The sequence below is a fragment of the Notechis scutatus genome, chromosome Z (genome assembly GCF_049901735.1).
Source record: "Notechis scutatus isolate UNSWTSFEM ecotype Mainland chromosome Z, rNotScu1.2, whole genome shotgun sequence".
Classification (NCBI taxonomy): Eukaryota; Metazoa; Chordata; class Lepidosauria; order Squamata; family Elapidae; genus Notechis; species Notechis scutatus.
Genome location: NC_142025.1, coordinates 88990816 through 89010533, shown reverse-complemented (window position 1 = coordinate 89010533; position 19718 = coordinate 88990816). Strand labels below are relative to the sequence as shown.

General features: G+C 36.3%; 1 protein-coding gene across 5 annotated transcripts in view; it reads right to left on the bottom strand.

Moving 5' to 3' along the window:
- Window positions 1-19718, bottom strand: part of NSF (N-ethylmaleimide sensitive factor, vesicle fusing ATPase) — a 74422-nt gene that overhangs the window by 6581 nt on the left and 48123 nt on the right. For all 5 annotated transcript variants that reach the window (XM_087946864.1, XM_026682797.2, XM_026682796.2 and 2 more), the window contains 8 exons: window positions 17680-17845; window positions 16493-16567; window positions 15265-15452; window positions 12312-12407; window positions 12030-12186; window positions 10998-11131; window positions 6285-6351; window positions 5529-5608 (listed from right to left, as the gene is read on the bottom strand). In XM_087946864.1, coding sequence (XP_087802990.1) covers window positions 5529-5608; window positions 6285-6351; window positions 10998-11131; window positions 12030-12186; window positions 12312-12407; window positions 15265-15452; window positions 16493-16567; window positions 17680-17845 — 963 coding nt within the window. The remainder of the gene's footprint in view (window positions 1-5528; window positions 5609-6284; window positions 6352-10997; window positions 11132-12029; window positions 12187-12311; window positions 12408-15264; window positions 15453-16492; window positions 16568-17679; window positions 17846-19718) is intronic.

Here is a 19718-nt window from a genome sequence, read left to right as displayed (position 1 = left end):
TCAATTGAAACTATTAAAACAAGTAATTTAAAAACTGTATTCATTTAATTACATTTCTGTAGCACTCAACATCAAAAACACTGTGGGAAATTCCCAAAGTAAATTATTTTACAGTAGATATGTTCATAGAATTGTTTCCACTGTTCTTAAAAGTTAGTAGAGCAGTTGGTTTTCCCCATAAATTTATTTCTATCATTCTGATTCTTATGAGTCACTCCAGTGGTTGAACTAACCTCTGGCAAGATCAATCTGATTAAGCACAAAAAGTGGTGAAATATGTGAAAGAGAACAGTTTTGTCAGCTGCTGGAAGTAGAGAAAGCTATGCTTTTAAAGCCATAAAGCAATTATTCTGATGAAAGATGGAGCCCACCCAGGAAATAATTTTACACTGCCAACTGGAAGGTCATGAAGTTTAAATGGTAAGATAGATATCAAACAGCAACATAAAAAATGTACTTCCAGACAAATCTTTCATCTAAACTAGGAAAACAATTAAGATAAAAAAGTATTAAATCATATCATTTTCCAGCTCAATGGAGAGGTAATGCAGTTCCTCCAAAATCTATTCAGCCGATGTGGACTGGCACTGGAAACCAGGTTTTGATCCACCATCAGTTACAGAAGTCCTCTGTAACCTTGGTCCAGCCATTCCTTTTCAACCTAACCTGCTTTGCAATATGTTGCTTTGGACAAAAACAGGAGAGAATGCTATTTATGTTTCCTTGAAATTCTGTGCAAAAGATATAAATATAATAAACAAAGTGGTATTAAGTGCCTGGGAAATCAGATTCAGGCAGTTCAAATGAATATAAAGATTTATTGTAAGCTTAGCTCTCTACAAGAATCTGGCCAAGTGACCATTAAGGGAATGTGTGGGAGTTAAGAAAGGAATTCAAGGTGGTTTGGACTTAGATCTCTTGCAGGCACACAGGGACTCATGACTTATGACTTATTTGACCCTCCCTTGGGCTCAGCCTGGTCATTTCCTACAGGTGGTAAATAATGAGTTTAAACTAAATGAGTTCATTGGGTAAAATAAATGGGAACACTAGCAGATATCAGAGTGTGGAGTTCTGGTGCTCTCTAAGCTTCGTTATTTTATTTTTAAAAGTTTTATTTGTCTTTTAAAAACTTATAAAACATGGGCAAAAGTATAGTAGCAATGGCTATTAATTAAAAGTGCTGGAAATTAAGAGTTTAATAGTTCAACAGAACATATTAATGTTACTTTTGTAAAAATAAAAAGCAAACAACCCTTCCCTCTCCAATTCAGGTGAATTCATAACAAAAAAGTCTAATATGATTCTATCACTGCATTCAATATTTAAAAAGTAAATGATTACAGTCTGACAATTACATCTCCAATTGTGTGGCTTATTCAATTTTCTGACCACATGTCTAATTCAAGTTTTCATATCTGTATTCAATACTTGTGCGGTATAAACCTCAAGAAATGACCCAGGTCCTTCACGTTTATGCTAACCACATCACATAGTAAGCATTTTGCTGACATATAGAGCGCCAAAAGGAAGTGAAATTATCTAAATATAACTAGTCCGTTTGGGGATTCATTGATAAACATATGAATCAGGTAAATCATATGACTACAAGCTAATTTTATGTTCAGAATTTCTGATCTCCATACCTTTGTTATTATTATTCCTAATGATTCTTTACTGATTAAAAATAACAATTTAAAAATGACTTTTCTGCCCTACAAATGAACAAAATCTAGTTATTGAGTATTTAGGCTCATGTTACAGATTTGGAATGGATCATAGAATTTTAGGGCTGGAAACGAATGTGGGAGTGAGTGCACTGGAAGAGGGATGGCTTTCAAGAGGTGCCATGCAAAATAATTTAATAAATTAAAAAGACAGGAGGGAGATTAAACAAGGGCTTAAAAGTGACCAGGAGGCATGGACAGAATAATGAGCAAATAGGCAGACAGGAGAAAGAAATCAAGATTTGCATAAAAGATGCTGGCTAATTAAAAGAATATTAGTGAAATAAAAATCATGCAGGTGGGCAAACATATCTCTGGGGAACTCAGTAAGGCTTTGGATGGGTGCCAGTTGGCATCCTATGATTGGCAACCAGCCCAGCAGAGCAAGACAATGCAGACGGGTTCAAGGTCTTGGGACAGCTAAACTGAGCAAATTTTCTTTTGGCTAACAGCCAACATTTGGCCTGGCTTGAGAATTCTGGGAGTTGAAGTCCCTGTCTTAAAATCACTGAGGTTGAGAACATGTTGGTTTCATCTGCTTCCCCCAAGCAAAAATCTATAATGAATCAGTGTATTATGGAAGAAATGACATAATTATCAAATTGTGTTTTCTAATGGGAAACTCTCTCAAGCCTCTGTGATTTTATCCAGGTTTCCAGAAAGGTATTACATTTTCTGAGGGGAGGCAGAATGTGGTACATGTTACTCTTATACGTACTGGATTCAAAACAGAGCAGCTGACTCATAAAGGTTATGGAAGGAAATCATCTCTATGTTTAAGTATTTTAACTAAAAGATGAGCTGTTTTTCTGAAGCCAAGACGACACTAGCTTTGATTGTTGCCCAATCCTAAAATCTAAGAAACTACTTTCTACTAATGAAAGAGAATAGTTGTAGCTCAGGGTTGAACTGTGATGCCCTTGATACTCTTTGAACTTCCAAGCTCAGAGAGCACCAAGAAGCCCACAACACACTTTCTCAAAGACATCAAACCTTTCTGTATGTAAAAAGGCAATTTACAGGGTGGATTATTAATTTATAATCTAAATTAACTGTTATGGGAGACTGATCTTATATCTCAAAGTTGTTTCTGGGTTGTAGAGAAACTGGTATAGTGTTTCCCAGCCAAACTATCTATGAGCCTCACATAGCAAATCATCCTCAAGAGAAAAGAAAGGCAGCCCAGCGATCTGCTACATCACACCCACTGCCACAATTAACAAGTTACTGACTGGGAGGCAGTGACATTGTGCAAGACAGTATTTCCAATCACCATGGGAGGGATTAGAAACATATATAAGCAGATGCTTTTTTCCCCAACGCATAGATGTGTGGGAAGAAAAAAACTTATCTTCCTTAGGATTCCCTAGCACCAGACTATTAGGCTGTCTGCAACTGCCTACGAGAACAGCAAACTGCCCTTAAGAACAGGATTCTTATTTTTTTTTCATATATGGCAGATTTTCATTTCTAAGGTTGGTTGTCATTTTTATGGAAGGAAAGAGGAAATTTCATTCAGTATAAATTGTCTTGTGAAATGCTAAAAAATTCTGGACAAATTCCTAGAAAAAAATATTCTCGGGGGGAATCAGTAACAGGTTTTATTTTCCCATTATTCTAGCAATATTAGTTGAACATTTTCACCTTTTCACATTTCTGTCCTCATGTATGAATTGCATGGTCCATCTAAACCATTTTTCCCATCTGCTGGCTATGCTTACTACAAATTCTGCAATAGGCATCACTTACATTATTTAAACTCTGAGGCCAATGTTTCACTGACAAGAGTTTCCAAGTTCCAGAAAATAATAAAATTAAAGCCATCAAATTATGGATTACCTCAAAAACAGCAGAATTAAGGCATCTCTATTCATAAAGACTATAGAAGTAAATAAGGTTATATACATACATACTTATAAATAAATGAAACAATATTTTCTGAGGCTCACAAAATAATTGCTTTGTACTAAAAAGTTGGTCTAGCTCCAGTAAGTGCCATATTTCACACAAACACACACACATACAAATTTGTAGGACAAACGTAGGGAGGGTCTTAAGCAGGCCCCATTCAGAAGACCCCCAAAACATTTTGCTGGGTTTTTCATAACACTACCGAAATTGTCAATCTAGCTTGGGGGGGGGGGACAATGGGGGGGAGAGTAAAAGAGAGGGATACTGCACTAGGCTTTTACCCACTAAGTCTAATTGTTAGTTTTTTCATAGGAACCAGCAGGGAACCCCATGTGAAGCCTCTGTGGGGTTCCCGAGCAGAGCATCCAATGCCTTGTGTGACTCTGCATGTAGATGAAGGAAGCCTTTTGGGCTGCTGGACTGTTACTGCTCCTTTCTCAGAGAAATGCTTTTTTCTCTGGCTTGGCACCCTGCTGGGCCAGTGCTTTTCAATCTTCCTCTCTCCTTTCCCTCCCCCCCCCACACACTTATAAAAAAAAAAATCCTCTCCCCTCATCTCTCCTCTTTGCAAAATCCATGGAAACATGAAAAAATAAAAGAGTTCAGAGACACGGATTTATTTATTTTTTCTTTTATTTTGGAAAATCTACATTATTTTTTTAAAAACTTTAAAAAAAATCTATATAAGAGAATATACGAATACATGAGTATGGACCACATATGGAGGGGAAAAAGTGGATTTTTTTTCTTTCTCTGGATGGATTTTTACAAAGCTGAAGAACATTCCACACACACATGCAGTGGAAAGCTGATAGCCCTGGTTCGAAATTCAAGTGCCACGCTCCCATTCTTACCCCAGCTCCTGTCCACCTAGCAGTTCAAAAGCATGCAAATGCAAGTAGTTAAATAGGTACCACTTTGGTGGGAAGATAACAGCATTCCATGTGCCTTTGGCATATAGCCATGCTGACCACATGACCACAGAAAATGTCTTCAAACAACGCTGCCTCCCTCAGCCAAGAAACAGGGATAAGCACTGCACCCTGGAGTCAGATACTACCAGACAGGGAAACCTTACATACATACATAAATACATACGTAGGAAGTGCAGATTTACTTATATAGACAGCAGAAATGCCTCCCCGATTAACCGTTTTCAATTTTATATGGTAATACCCAATTACCATAGTAAAGTTATTTTCCAAACTAAAAAAAAAGTAAAATTTTAATTGTTTAAGGCCCATTCTGAAATTAAATTTGGACACCTCCTCCCTGAGATCTGGTATGCTCCTACCGTCCTACCCTTTTAAAAAGCCTTAAGGACTAGGATTTTCCCATAAGCCTTGGGTAGCATATGCCTAGGATCTAAGAAAGCTGTCTGTTGGATGTGAATGATGTGATGTTCTTCACGGACCAGGAATTTTTATGTTGTTATAAATCAATGTTTTCTATTCTTTATTACTGTTTGTAAACCATGCAAAATTATAGCATGGATAACTGTGTTAATTTAATAAATAAAGCCTGAAAGCCCTCATACAGCAGCTTCATAATGACATTATAATGCATAGCAACATCTATACAAGCATGCCACTATGCAGAATAACATGTTCAATTATTTTCCTCACTACTGTCTCAGAACTTAGAAATGCTAATGTTCTCCTTAATACATACCCAAAAAATTAGACAAAGCAGAAAGAAAAACTGACTTCCCATTCAACATAAAATATACTTAAAACTCTTCTAATATGAAAGGACAAAAAAGGCTGCTCTGTAAATGCTTAATCTCTTTTATATGAAATTATTTCATTGCTCTTTAAGGACTTTTGGTCTCAGATGAGGACTTAGCTTAGCTTACAAACATTTTGTCTTGTTGCAAGACAGGATACTTACTTTAGGTGGTGCTTTTTTCAATAACACCAGAAGGGCTTGTAACACCAGGTTGGAGAAACGTGGCCCAATTGGAACATAATCTGAAAGTTTAAAATAACAAAATATTAATACACACATTTACCCAGTTCATGGGAAGTCACATAGTGGCCATAAGTTCAAACATTGTTCCGTTTCAAAGTTTGGAAATCGGGTCAGTTATACTCTTCCAAGTGTGGTATTAAGGTAACTAATGCTCCAATAGGTGTAGCTAAAGAATTCCACTTAAGCCCTGCTGCCGCCACCCCAAATGTGGCTAATATCAAGTAATGCCAATTAGGAAACTAGCTATGATAACAATAAACCTTTGAGTTGTTAATTAGAGCAGGTTAAATAAAACTCTAATTTAATCTCAGGACCCAACCATCCTTCTAGTGTTGTGTTACCTTCTCCTCCAAATAATGAAAGGTGGATACAAACACCATCATCTACACCAGGGGTGTCCAACCTTGGCCACTTTAAGCCTGGCAAACTTCAACTCCCAGAATTCCCCAGCCAGCTTTGCTAGCTGGGGAATTCTGGGAGTTGAAGTCCCCCAGGCTTAAAGTAGCCAAGGTTGGAGACCCCTGATCTACACCCACGAAAACTGCCTCCATCATGCTACCTCCATATCCAAGCGCAAGCACACCAGCCACAAGAGCCCTTCTTTTCATAGAAAACCAGAGTTTTGCTCCAATCTCATTGGTTCTTCACAGATATTCCCTTTACAGGCATTCTCACCAAGAAGCCGTTCAATGTCATCCACCACCACACAGCTGAGCTGAGACTTGTAAGCATCATCAAAGATCTAAACATCAGGAAAAAGAAGCAACACAGCATTTTGTTAATAGCGTCTTCAAATAAAAAATAAAAAATAAAGCTTTGCCACTTGGAACAAGATTTAATTTCTATCAAATTTAAGTGTTTTAGTTTAACTTGTTTTAAAAGAAAAGCTCTTTAACTGAAGTTATGATACTATGAAGGGAGAAATTTATTTCTGCACAAATCACATTCTAAAATTAGAGATTTAAAAAAAACCTGTATTATAGATAACTAGTAATTTTGTTTCCCTCCTTTGAAGAGTTATTAAATATTTGAAATTTTTGAATGGAACTGCCCCCAAATTTTGGGAAATTATTCCTCTTCTTAGCATGCTGAAAATATTTTTAAAATATTTCTTCAGTTTTGGAAGAGAATGTTACCTCCACATCCACATTCTTAAAATTAATTTTTCCTTTGCTTTATCAGGAAATGGTTCTTTCCTGCTGCAAATGCAAATGTATCTTTTCTTACATAGAAATGTGAAGCCCTCTTAATTAGATATACTAGATTTTTGTTCTCTGCATGACTCTTTTAGTAGGGTCACAGATTAAGTGAACTTAGCTCATTTATACATCACCCTGACTACCACCAAACTTCTCTGGAGTCTTCCCAAGCATTTCAGTTTAATATCCTATACAGCCTAATTTATTATTCTATATGACTAACCATAATTGTCATTATTCACTATGACAACACCCAGAGAAAAACAATGAAATTCAAGATATTATTCTACTGAAAATCATTTTTTACTCCTGTGTTGGAAGCACTGTATTATGAAAGTGAAAAGAAACTAAGACAATTTATATTAAGCTAAAAAAAATGACAACCCAACACTTCAGAAACATAATGGTAAATATAGACTATTCTAACTATTCTAACAATCTATTGTACTTCAGACAGATTATGTTTACATGGGTCTTTTTCATTAAATATGACCAAAAGAATTAAAACCCGCTCTTCCCCCACTCCTCAAATCCTAATTTGCAGTAAAGTAAATTGAAACTGATACAAATAAATGACATCCAACATCCTTTATTCCATAGACACTTCATTTTTTATGCATCACTCTCAGTATTTTTCTAAATAATAAAACAAATGAAAATGGCATGGAGATCGTTATTGCTATCCCTTAAAAATTAAAAGTTACTATTAGATTTCAGTGATTTTTTTCAGGCAAACTATTTACTTAGGCTATTTGAATGGGAAAAAAGTACTGTGTTTGACCAGGAAGACCCCATTTCTGAAAGACAGATACAAAAGTCCAAATTTTTAAGATTATCATGCAAGTCCCCAAATGTGTATCTAGTGCAGCTTTAAGATGAGAATTAGAAATTACAAGTATAGAAGCAATACCTAGATTATCTTTAATTATTGACTAAAAGTAATATTTAATCCAACAGGCCTGATTAACATGGATAACTTCCAATCTACCTGAAATATATTTATTAGAGAAAAACTAGAGACCTATGGCTTCTCTAATGAAGATGGGATTTGACCAAGCAAAAAGATTCCTGAAGGAAAGAGTCACTGACACAAGATGGCAATTTTAGCACCAAAGCTAAGAGACACTCTTCTAGTACCATGCCAGCCAGTTATTAATAATCCTTAATAAATAACAGGCATCACAAAACATTTGTTTTGATTAGATTCAATGCATTCCCTTCAGCAGTTATTGACAGTAAGTATCAAAAAATTTCTTTCCATGAATAATTTTGCCTCAATGATTGTCACACTGCAGAATGCACTGTTGCACTCAGAAACTTGGGGATATATTTATTTATTCATTAAATTCACATGCCACATATTTCTCTGACAAGGTGACTCTGGGAAGCGTACAGATCATAAATAAATAAATAGAAAAATAGTTAAAAAGTTAAAATTATGCAAACTGGAAATGTCAAAACTATGTTATACACACACACATGGGGGTGGGGGTGTCCTGTTTGTGCCCAGGTGTTTGCTTGGCTTGTGGTGTGAAAAATTTTTTGTTTGTGAGTGCAGGCTTCCAGATAATTGACAGTCTGGTGGAGTCATCTCTTCTGTTCATGCTTTCAGGTCTTTTTTCAATCTCTATAGCTTCTCTGATAATTCTGTAGCTGGGGTTTTCTATAGTGGCTAGGGTTTTGCTACCATTGAAGTCAATGCTATGACCTGTTGCTTTCATGTGTTGGACTAGTGAGGAAGTGCGTTCCAGCTTTTTACTGCATTTTTGTGTTCATCTAGGCGGGTACTTATTCTTCTATTAGTCTGTCGGATGTATGTGGCAGGGCATGATGCGCAGGGGACTTCATATATGCCTTGGTTTTCCAGGTCAATTTTATCTTTGGGGTTTCTTAGGATGGCTGCTATTTTTCTGTCTGTTTTGAAGGCAGTCTTGATGTGATGCCTGTGTAGTATCTTACTGATTTTGTCTGTAGTACCTTTTATGTAGGGCAGGACAGCTGTTCCATAGGTCTGTTCATCTTCTAGGTCTCCATTATGTCTCAGTGTGTTTTTGTGGATCAGGCCTGTGATTTTGCTTTTGTGGAAGCCGTTGGCTGTCAGTACTTTAGTCAGGGTGCATAGTTCAGTCTTTATGTGTGTCTTGTCTGCCAGGTGTTTGGTTCTGGCAATTAGTGTTTTGGCCACGGAGTTTATCTGTGCTGGATGGTGGTGGGATTGGGCGTTGAGGTATAATGACGTGGGAAAATACCCGAACAAAGCTGAATACCATGAGTGTGTGTGTATGGAGTACAGAAACACATGAAGTTATGAAATAGCCCTATTTTTCGGCCTCCCAAGGCTGCAGAGGCTTCCTTAGAGCCTTTGGAAGGCCGAAAATCAGGTGGGAGGCACACACATGTGCAGTGAGGTAAGTTTGGCTGGGGCTTGTGTGCCCGCACAAATGACTCTGCATGCCACATGTGGCACATGTGCCATAGGTTCGCCATCATGGCACTAGGAAAATTTGATGAAATTTCCCCCAACAGGGAAGAATCACATTGAAGATGGTTGATGAGTTAAGAGGCAATCCCACCTCCCCCACCCATGCATTTTTCTTCCTCCTTCCCCATCTTTTAACTATAATTCTATTTTTCATTGTAATTCCCATTTTTATTGCTTTAGAAATATTTATCTTTTATTATTTTAATCTTTTAATGCTGTAAGCAACCCAAAAGTACTTCAGAACAAGATGAGTGGCCTTTGATTCAGTGGTACACAACAAACTACTCCTAAAAATAAAATCCTATGGTATCTCTGGACAACTGAATAACTGGATAGAAGCATTCCTGGCAAACAGACAACAAATGGTCAAAATTGGGAGCGTCCTATCAAATTCTGTACCTGTCAATAGTGGTGTCCCCAAGGCAGTGTTCTAGGACCAACTCTCTTCATACTCTACATAAATGACCTCTGTGATCATATTAAGAGCAATTTGCGTTCTTTTCGCTGATGATGTAAAGCTGTTCAATACCACAGACAATACTGCTACCCTACAAAAAGATCTTGACTATGTATCAGAATGGTCAAACAAATGGCAACTTCAAATCTCAACAAATAAATGCTCTGTCTTACATATTGGCAAAAAAAATCAGAAAATAAAATACAAGCTGAATAGTCAAGATCTTGTTGATGACCCAAGCTCTGTAAAGGACCTTGGAATACTCACCTCTAATGATCTAAGTGCTAGAGCCCACTGCAACTACATAGCCAAAAAGGCATTAAGAGTTGTTAACCTAATCCTACGTAGCTTTTTCTCTGGTAATATCACACTACTAACCAGAGCATACAGAACATTTGCTAGACCAATACTCGAATACAGTTCATCAGTCTGGAACCCACATTACGTATCTGATATTAGCACAATTGAGAAAGTCCAGAAATATTTCACAAGAAGAGTTCTCCACTCCTCTACTGTTGTAGAATACCTTATGCCACCAGACTTGAAATTCTAGAACTAGAAAACCTTGAATTACGCCGTCTTCGGTCTGATTTAAGCATGGTATATAAAATCATACATTGCAATGTCCTACCTGTCAATGAATACTTCAGCTTCAACCATAACAACACAAGAGCACACAATAGATACAAACTCAAAGTTAACCGCACCAAACTTGATTGCAGGAAATACGACTTCAGCAATAGAGTGGTCAATGTCTGGAATACTCTACCCGACTCTGTAGTCTCTTCCCCAAACCCCAAAAACTTTAACCTTAGACTGTCTACTATTGACCTCACCCCTTTCCTAAGAGGTCTGTAGGGGGCGTGCATAAGCGCACCAACGTGCCTACCGTCCCTGTCCTATTGTTTCTCTTATTCTTCTTTTATTTTTCTTATATGTACCCATTTCATGTATTCACAACTATGTATACACTTATACTTATTATCTTGTAAACAATTGGCAAATCAAATAAATAAATAAAAATAAATAAATAAAAAGTAAGTAAGTAGGTAAATAAATATCTTTTAGCTTTTTGAATATCTTTTCCTTTACGACAATAAGATTATTTTCATACTCATGTTTCTTAGGTCCTGATTTTAATTCAAACCTACATAGCTAATTTATAAAAATATTTAACAAACTGTTAAACATAGAGCAGTAGAGAAAAATTATTAAGTAATATATCAGGAAAAAATGGTTAGTAGTTATACCTTCTTAATTGCCTGGCACTTGGCAGTTTCTGAAAAGCCAATCATCTTATCAGGAGAGCAGATCTTGATGAAGGGGAAATTAGATTCCTCTGCAATCTTTGCGGCTAAAGCTGTTTTCCCACTATGCGGCGGCCCTGTTGGTGAAAAATAGTCCAGTGCTAGATAAAAGAAACAGCATATCTTGCCAGTCTTAAAAAGACAAAGTCTCTCCATGAAAACTGAGTACCCACGGAAGAAAAGGTTTCTCCATTTGGCTGAGACTTGCATGAACTTTCAAGTTCTTGAAAAAGCTATGAATGTAGAATCTTCATTGGGACACAAATCACTTTTAATACCAAACCATGTGCTAACCAACTCCTTTCTTGACAGTTTTTATAGCATTTAAGTTTCAGGCTTTCCTGGATAAAATTAATTAATTAAGCAAAGCTATTACAAACGACTTAGTGATCATGGATAATCTACTCCCAAAATTAGGCAAGGATAATACTTCACCGTTGCTTTTGATGAAATTCTCAGCAGCTTTTGATATAACCAATTACTGTACTATATTTTTTTGGATTGCCCCTTTCCCAGTTCTAAGTGCCACTTCTATCTTCATCATTTGCACTCAGATTTGCTTATTTGTACATATTTTACAAGTTTTAAGGAGATAGAGCAAGATAGAGAGTATGTATTATTTTAACCATAACATTAGATAGCAGTTAGCACTAATCACTTGTGGAAAGCTATTTCAATGGTTCCCAGTTTGTTTGCTCTCTATTAGAAACCATGTTGTAACATTTTAGATATCACACTAAATATGATTTGAGGTTATGCTGAATTAAATTTCTGTCAGTTAAGAGGAAGAACAATATACCAATCCTCTTTTTTTCACAGAGGTGCCAGAAACCCCTTTTATAATCTAATATAATATTAATAATCTTCTTTTAGAAATTGCAAATCATTCTAGATAGAAGCAAGCTCCCTTAAGCCCAGCAGTCTTTCTAGGAGCAGATCATATTTAATCCATCTTCTGTAGAGCAAGTAACATACCTTCCAAAAGAACACTGACCAAGGGAGTACGATCACTATTTTTGGCCTGCTGAACAAGGAGCTCCCCATCATCCAGCACCCGAGTAACAGGGTCGCCCCATTTAATAATGCCATTCATAATATAGCTTGCATAATCTTCCTGATTGGTCCCAAATGCCTGCGGTTGGAAAGAAACAGATGTAGTAAAGCAAATAATGAATAACTGCCTCCATTTGTAAGGGTGGGGATGATACGAACTAGTTCTCCTGTTTAGCAACAAAAAGAAATGAAAGACACACTCACTGGCTTAATGTCATTCTCCAGTGAAGCCAAAAAGTCTCCCCTTGTCACCTGCAGAGATTCTGCTTTTTCCATGTCAACTTCCACCTTAGTGCTGGCCTAATGAAAATAGAAGATGGCACATCAGTAAGACAGCCAACAAAACGTAAATTAAAATAGGTCAACAAAGCTGAAATAATGGAACTTCCAAGAAAAATGTCAAGTAGTCTCAGTTTCCCTTTAAATAAAAGAATGTGTGTGTGTGTGTGTGTGTGTGTGTGTGTGTGTGTGTGTGTGTGTGGTTATGGTATTCAGCTTTGTTCAGGTATTTGCCCACATCATTACAGTTGTGCTTTAAAAGCACAACTATAATGACATGGGAAAACACCCGAACAAAGCTGAATACCATACATATAAATACCTGCGAAAACTTAAGAATATACATATATGTGTGTGTGTGTGTGTGTGTGTGTGTGTGTGTGTGTGTGTGTGTGTGTGTATATAAAATTATTTTTAAAAATATGTTTCTTGGAAACAGAATGTATCAGAGTAGAGTTCATGAGTATATGCAGCAAAGTAAAAGAAGCAAAAACTTTAAAGTACATAAAGAAACATAGGAACTAGTACATGTCTGAGGAGGAAACAAGAATGGTTTGTAAGAACAAAAAGGTATGGAGTGGTATAAAAAAGGTTTTGAAATAAATTAGTTTTAATTATTTCCCATTTTCTTTTTATCTCCTGCTTTATGTCATACAAATAAATTAATCATATTATTTCTTATTTCTTTACTGCACTTTGCATAAATACTAGTTTACTCCAAAAAAGAATCAATAATGTACGTGTGCCTGCGCGTATTCATTGCTTTTTATTTGCTTCTCTCTATGCTACTGAACATTGTGTAATTAAAAGTTACACAAAATGTATGATCTAAACTCGGACCTTTATAAAAAAAATTCCTAGCATTTTCTCTCCGATACCCTTACACAACATGATCCCTTATAGAAGATTTGCAATTTTTCTTTGTTAGATACCCAATATAGTGGGAAGATACTGTTGTAGAGCACACTTGGACTGCAATTAGGCAATTAATGCAAAATTCATAAAATCTTCATACACACACACACACACACACACACATACATATATATGATTCTGCACTGGGGAACAAGAGGGTGACTTGACAGAACCAGGGAAAGTAGATCAGCACCATGGAACCTGGCACTCTTATGGACTTGCCATAGTAAAAGCTTTGTTCCGCTTCAGATTTCAGACCATGTTTAAAGTGGGTTTTCCTTAAGGTTCATTTTTATAAGCTACAAGGGTCTCCTCCCTCCCCAAATTCATCTGCAGAGCACACACACTAAGAGCTATGTGTTCCAGAATGCATTCCAAACCCAACACCTGTTACAGGCTAACAAAAATCAGCATTTCAACACTCTCCAATATAAAAAACTAATTTAACTTGTTTCAGCTAATCTCTAATTTACTCATCCTGACATTTCACATCTGACATCACTCATTTCATGCTAAAAGCCCAGTGACCTTTACAACTAAAAATGAAGGAGAAAAAGAAAGCAAGAGAAAGAGAAGAAAGGAAAAGAAAGAGAAACACTCCAAAGAATATCTTACCCTGAAATCAGGCCTTTGGGAGCTAAGTAATAAAACTGTTGTAGATGTTTACCCTCTTTGTGCATATCATAATTCATGATATTGTATGGGTAAAATCTAACCCCATTTCAATATCTAATAGTAGATCAGGAGGACAATGTTTGATGAAACTTCAGACATAAGGAGACAAATGTCTGATATAATATGAAGGAGATATAATATTTTTCATGCATCTTACTAGTGTATCAATCTTAGCTTCTATATTCAAATTTGCATGCTTTTTGCCTGTATATTTGTATACTTTTTGTCTCTTTATCAAATGAATTAGATAAGCACAGGCACAACTTTGCACTGAATTTCTTTAAACAATCCAATCTATATGAACAGGCAGCCAAGTGTTGTTATTTTCAAATTGAAAATAACTGAAAAATAGGTATGCATTCTATGAGGGAAACATTCCTATCCCAGACTGTTCCAAAATAGAAGTTAAAGTAGCTCCAAAACATTTAGAAAAGTCCATTACAAAGTCGGAACATTCCATGATAGAATCTCACAATACTATCAGGTTCCTGATTAATCTTGTTATAGCATTTAACAAAGATGAACCCTGTCTCCAACAGCTGAAAATTAGCAGGTAAGAAAAAAAGCTTGGGACAATGGTGCACAAAGAGCTAAGAAAGGGAAAGAAGATGTAGCTTTTGTATCATACTGCCTAAATGAGGTAGACATCTGAACAACAAATGGGGTGGCCATTTATTTTATCTAGTTTCAGATTGCAGCAGAAGAAACTGCATGCTTCAAAATTCTTTCATTATTTTTTTGGTCCCCACAAATAATATAAATCTTTCTTTAAAATATTTTTACTTGTTGAAAGTTTTCTTCCCCCACAACTGTCAAATCTGAATCAAGAATAAGAGGAAATATTGATCATTTAAAGATTTATTCTGCCTTTTAGGATTCTCTTAAATTCTTTATAACTAAACAAAACTCATAAGAAGAACAAAAGAGTGGCACAAGGGGACAGGGCCGAAGCCAGGGGTGGTTTCTACCAGTTCTGTCCACCTCTGTAGAACCAGTAGCTCTGAAGAGCAGCAGACATAGAACCAGTTCTATGTCTGCTGATGTTTTTGCCCACCTGCCACCCGGGCTTATACCTGATCTTTATTTCCTGATTTTTCAACTTCAGCTGCCGGACGAGGCACAGCTGCAGTTAAAAAAGCAGGAAAAGAGGGCTGTTTCAAAGGCTGCATCTCTGCACACAGCATGCTGATGACGATTTACAGGCACGCGGGAACCGGTAGTTAACCCTGTCGTATCCCACCCCTGGCCGAACCCCTGCAGAGACTGGTAATGCTAAGGAGGAGCAAACCTTAATGTGTCGGTTCATAGCTGTCGACTGGGCTGCCCGAACCAGACCCTCAAGTTCAGCACCACTAAAGTTCTTGGTCTCCACGGCCAGCTCTATAATATCCACATCTAAAGCCAGCAGTTGGTGGGTTCGCATCCTTGATGTGTGGATGTTGAGAATCTGCGTTCGACCTTTTTCATCGGGCAAGCCTAAATGGAAAAGTTATCATTTTGCTTTAAATCATTTTTTTTTACAATGATCTTTTCAGATGCAGTGTGTCTGCAACTTTCAAAATTTCTTGTCAAGATTTTAGTTGGGGATTTCTAGAAGCAATTGTCCCCAACACATTTGGAGACAGCCAGGCTGGGAAAGGCTCTTTAGACATTACCACTTTCTCCCATGATTGCAATATTTTAACAGGCTAAGCAATAACCTTTCTTTCTCAAACTCCAGTCTCCTGAGCTGGCTTTTAAAAAGAGTAGTAAATGAGGTAGAGATTGCATCTCATTTTCAACTAGGATGCAATGGAGATTTATGAATCATCTCATTACATTTAGGCACAAACAATGTCTGACTGGAGACTTATAGAAACGTCCGTGCAATTCTCTTAGCAACAAATCTCGCAATTGCCTGGGGTGTTTTGTGATTTCCCAGTCTAGACTTTTGTCCTGATATTCCTTAGGAGTGTCCTATCCTATCCAAATCACAATGTACTTCCTCATAATTTACATGCTACAGCTGAATATAGCTTAAACCTCTGTAGCTGTATCTACCTAAAGTATCCAAACTTGGGAAACTTGGGAGTAAGAACAAGCCAACATGTGAAAAGAAACATTAAATGTCCTTCTCTATTGCTGAAAATTGAAAATACACAAGAATGAAAGCTCAAGGCTTGTGGCAGCTTGATGTTCTTCTAACATAAGAATTCATGATCCCATAGAAGGAAAGGCAATTTACATAATGCCAAACTAATGGCTTGTGAGTTGCAGTAAATATTGCTTTTGTCTTTTGCTTTTGTCTTTTGTTCAATCTCTATGAATGTATTCCAGTCATGGGTATCATGGTTCTCTTAGTGTAATATTCAAGAGAATCCATACTGCACATATTCCTTGTTCAACAGTTAATATAAATTATGGAGAGATGGCTGAGTTCATAGGACCATATTTACCAAATTATTTCCTACCAAAACTTTCCAATTCCTACCATTTGTTTATGGGTTTTGATAGTAACTGCTGCCCTGATTATTTACCAATCTCCATTTTCACTTCCAGTCGTCCAGGTCGTAAGAGAGCTTCATCAATCAGGTCTGGTCTATTGGTCATACCTAGACATCAAAAATAAATTATTACTAGCTTGAAAAAGAATGAGTCCAGTTATTATATCTGATTCTTAGGTTAGCTGATTAAGCCTTCTAGGCACCAAGCAAACAATTGTTATATATTTCCATTAAGCAACAGTGGCAAATCAAACATACAGTAGCATTCCCAGGCATGATAATTTTCTTTTTACTTTTATTTATATATGGAGATCCCAAAATGATATCAAAAGTTTTGTGTGTGTGTGTGTGAGAGAGAGAGAGAGAGAGAGAGAGTCATGTGAGAGAGAACAAAATGAGGGAAATTAAAAAGGGTTGTTCCAGGCTTGAATTGCAATATCTAAGGTTTCAGAGATATGTTGATGCATCTGATATCTGTAAATTGCTGTCTCAAGTTATACTATTCAAATGAGTGAACATGTGGAGCTAATATGCAAAGTAATCTGCATGAAAACAGATATGATACAGTATGATAGAGAACGAAGGGTGGGAGAAAGAGAGAGAGAGGGGGAGGGAGAGAGAGAAGACAAGAAAAGTACCACCATCTTGCCTTGTACTCCCACTAATATAAAGTAAAATAAATAGTTCTTTCACCAATATTATTCCTTGGGTTGGTTCTCACTTTTTCTTTTCCAAGTAGTTATCACAACTTTTTAATACCTTTTTTCTGTTTTCCATTTTATCTCTTTTAGTTATTAATTTTAATATTACAATTTAAAACTTTCCTTGAAAAACAGTAGTATAAAAATTACTGTAAAATATAGCTTTGTTAAAAATATAAAAAGCTAAAAACCAGTCAATTAAGAGTTAATAATTCTTAAGATTGAATATAAATACCATAGCTCGTAATGTATTATTTTACTTTTGTTGTATGCTATCCAGATTAACTTGCTGTGACATTGGTGGCTATATCAATATAAAAAATAAATAATTTCCCTATTAGGTAAGATAAATCATGTCTAAGGCTCTGCATTGTTGCTTTAGTCTCAAGACTTTGAAGCGTGAGACATTCGCTCTTTGCATCCAGAAATATCTTGCATCCATGTCTCCTTGCAAATATGTCAAAGATATGGCAAAGTTTCCCTCTCAAGAGAACCCAAGAAAACAAGGCAAGTGCATACCGATTACCAAGATATTGTTCAACTGTTCAACACCATCAATTTTAGACAAGAGCTGGTTCACAACAGTGTCATGGACTCCAGTGCTGCCTGCCATACTCCCTCGTTGTTTGCAGATAGCATCGATTTCATCAAAGATGATTATATGAACACCACTGTTTGCCCCAAGCTGATGAAGAAAAATCAAAGTATGTGATTACACTATTGTCATCCTTATTCTAATAGCTATCATAATATAATGTTTTAAGGAATGCAGAATAAAAGTAAAGCATTTAAGCTTGTAAAGAACAATCCCACTCTAATCGTAATGAAGGGAAGAAGCTTTCAATATTCATTTGGTGTAAGGCTTATGCCATAAATAATGCATTTTTTGTGGACCTATTTCCAGTTTCAGTATTTCAGAGCAGCTCAATTAACAATAGACTAATTCATATTATTAAGATTACGAAGGCCACTAAAATACTTTAGGAAATAGAATATTACGGTCAGCTTCAGGGTTGACAAGGTTGACAATTACAATATGTACACTCAGAATTTTATGAACAAACATATTTTGTTTTAGAACTAGACAACCCATGACCCATTGGGTCATTCTTTCGAAGGTATTTCCTTACCTAAACAGAGAAACAGAATAATATGGATGGGCAAAAAAGCATTGACAGTAAGGAGTGACTTTCAACTTCCTGTTGGCTTTCCCACTGACTTTCCTTGTGGGAAACTAGGAGGGAGCACCAGAAATCACAATGACATGACCGCAACTAAATAAGAATGCTGAAGCAGCCAAAACTTTGTAACTACAACTGAAGAGAAGATCCTTGTAATTTCAATTACAGTAACGGTAATGATGGTACCACAATGGCAGTAATGGGTTCGAGATTTTGTATCATTAAGTTAATGGATTTGAGATAACTTTATTCAAGCATTTTTGCACTATGATGAATCATTTGGGCTAACAGTGCATCATAATGCAAACAGAAAAATTACAAACAGACAAGGAAGTTCTAGTAGCATATAAATATAGATGTATTCCACTCCAAACTCTCAGGTAAATTATAGAACTCACAGTTACATTGACTGAATTCCATTTCTGGCCATCCAAGTCAACAATTACAAATTATTAAAAATATTAGAAAAAATATATATGTAGTATGAAGTATTTATCAGATTGCAATTAGGCAGAATGAATTATAAGACACAAAGGATTGCAATTCTTTCTCAAGAAGAATTATTGGTATTTTACATTTTTGGATTTTCTGCATGTTTGAGTATCATTCTGCTGAATGCTATCAACATTTCAAGTGAATGTTCCTACTGATATATAAGGAAGAGTGAGCAAATAACATTTAGAATTTATTTCATAAACAAAATTATGTAATATTTGACATGGAAAAGTGAGAAATTAATTATCTCTTGAGATTTAGTTAGTAATACAATAATAGAATAAAATCCTGAGTTAAATTTTGGGGGTCCATAACCATAGCCATGGCCATAAAAGGTACTTAAAGGGGATCCATAGTGAAGAAAAAGTTGAGAACTATTACAATACAGGATTCCTTCCTTGCAATGATGACAAGTCATGCAGGTCTAAGTCACTCTCAAATTACCATCACCACACTTATAGTTGGACATATTTAATTATTATTTGGGGGTTTTATGCAATTGATTCCAGAGTCTTACAAAATCTTTAATCTTTAATCAAGGTTAAAAACATGACTATTGGCCAAAACCAATAGTAAAATATCTGTAACTTGTCACCCTCACTAAACATGCAGCATCACTCCTTTCGGAGCAGTAATCTTCCATTCCATCTCTACCATTCTTATATAATCAGGGCAGCATGATCCAAGGCACTAAAAACAAAGTCTTCATCTCTGGAACAAAGAAGAGAGACCTTCACTGAAAATACTTGCACCTTCCAGATATTGACATTGTTTCAACAAATAGACCTGTAGCAACTCTCCCCTTGGAGCTCACTGGAGAGGCAGTTTGCATGAAACCTGTCTTAATAGGTGCTTTTTTTTTTTCTCATGAGGCAACTGGAC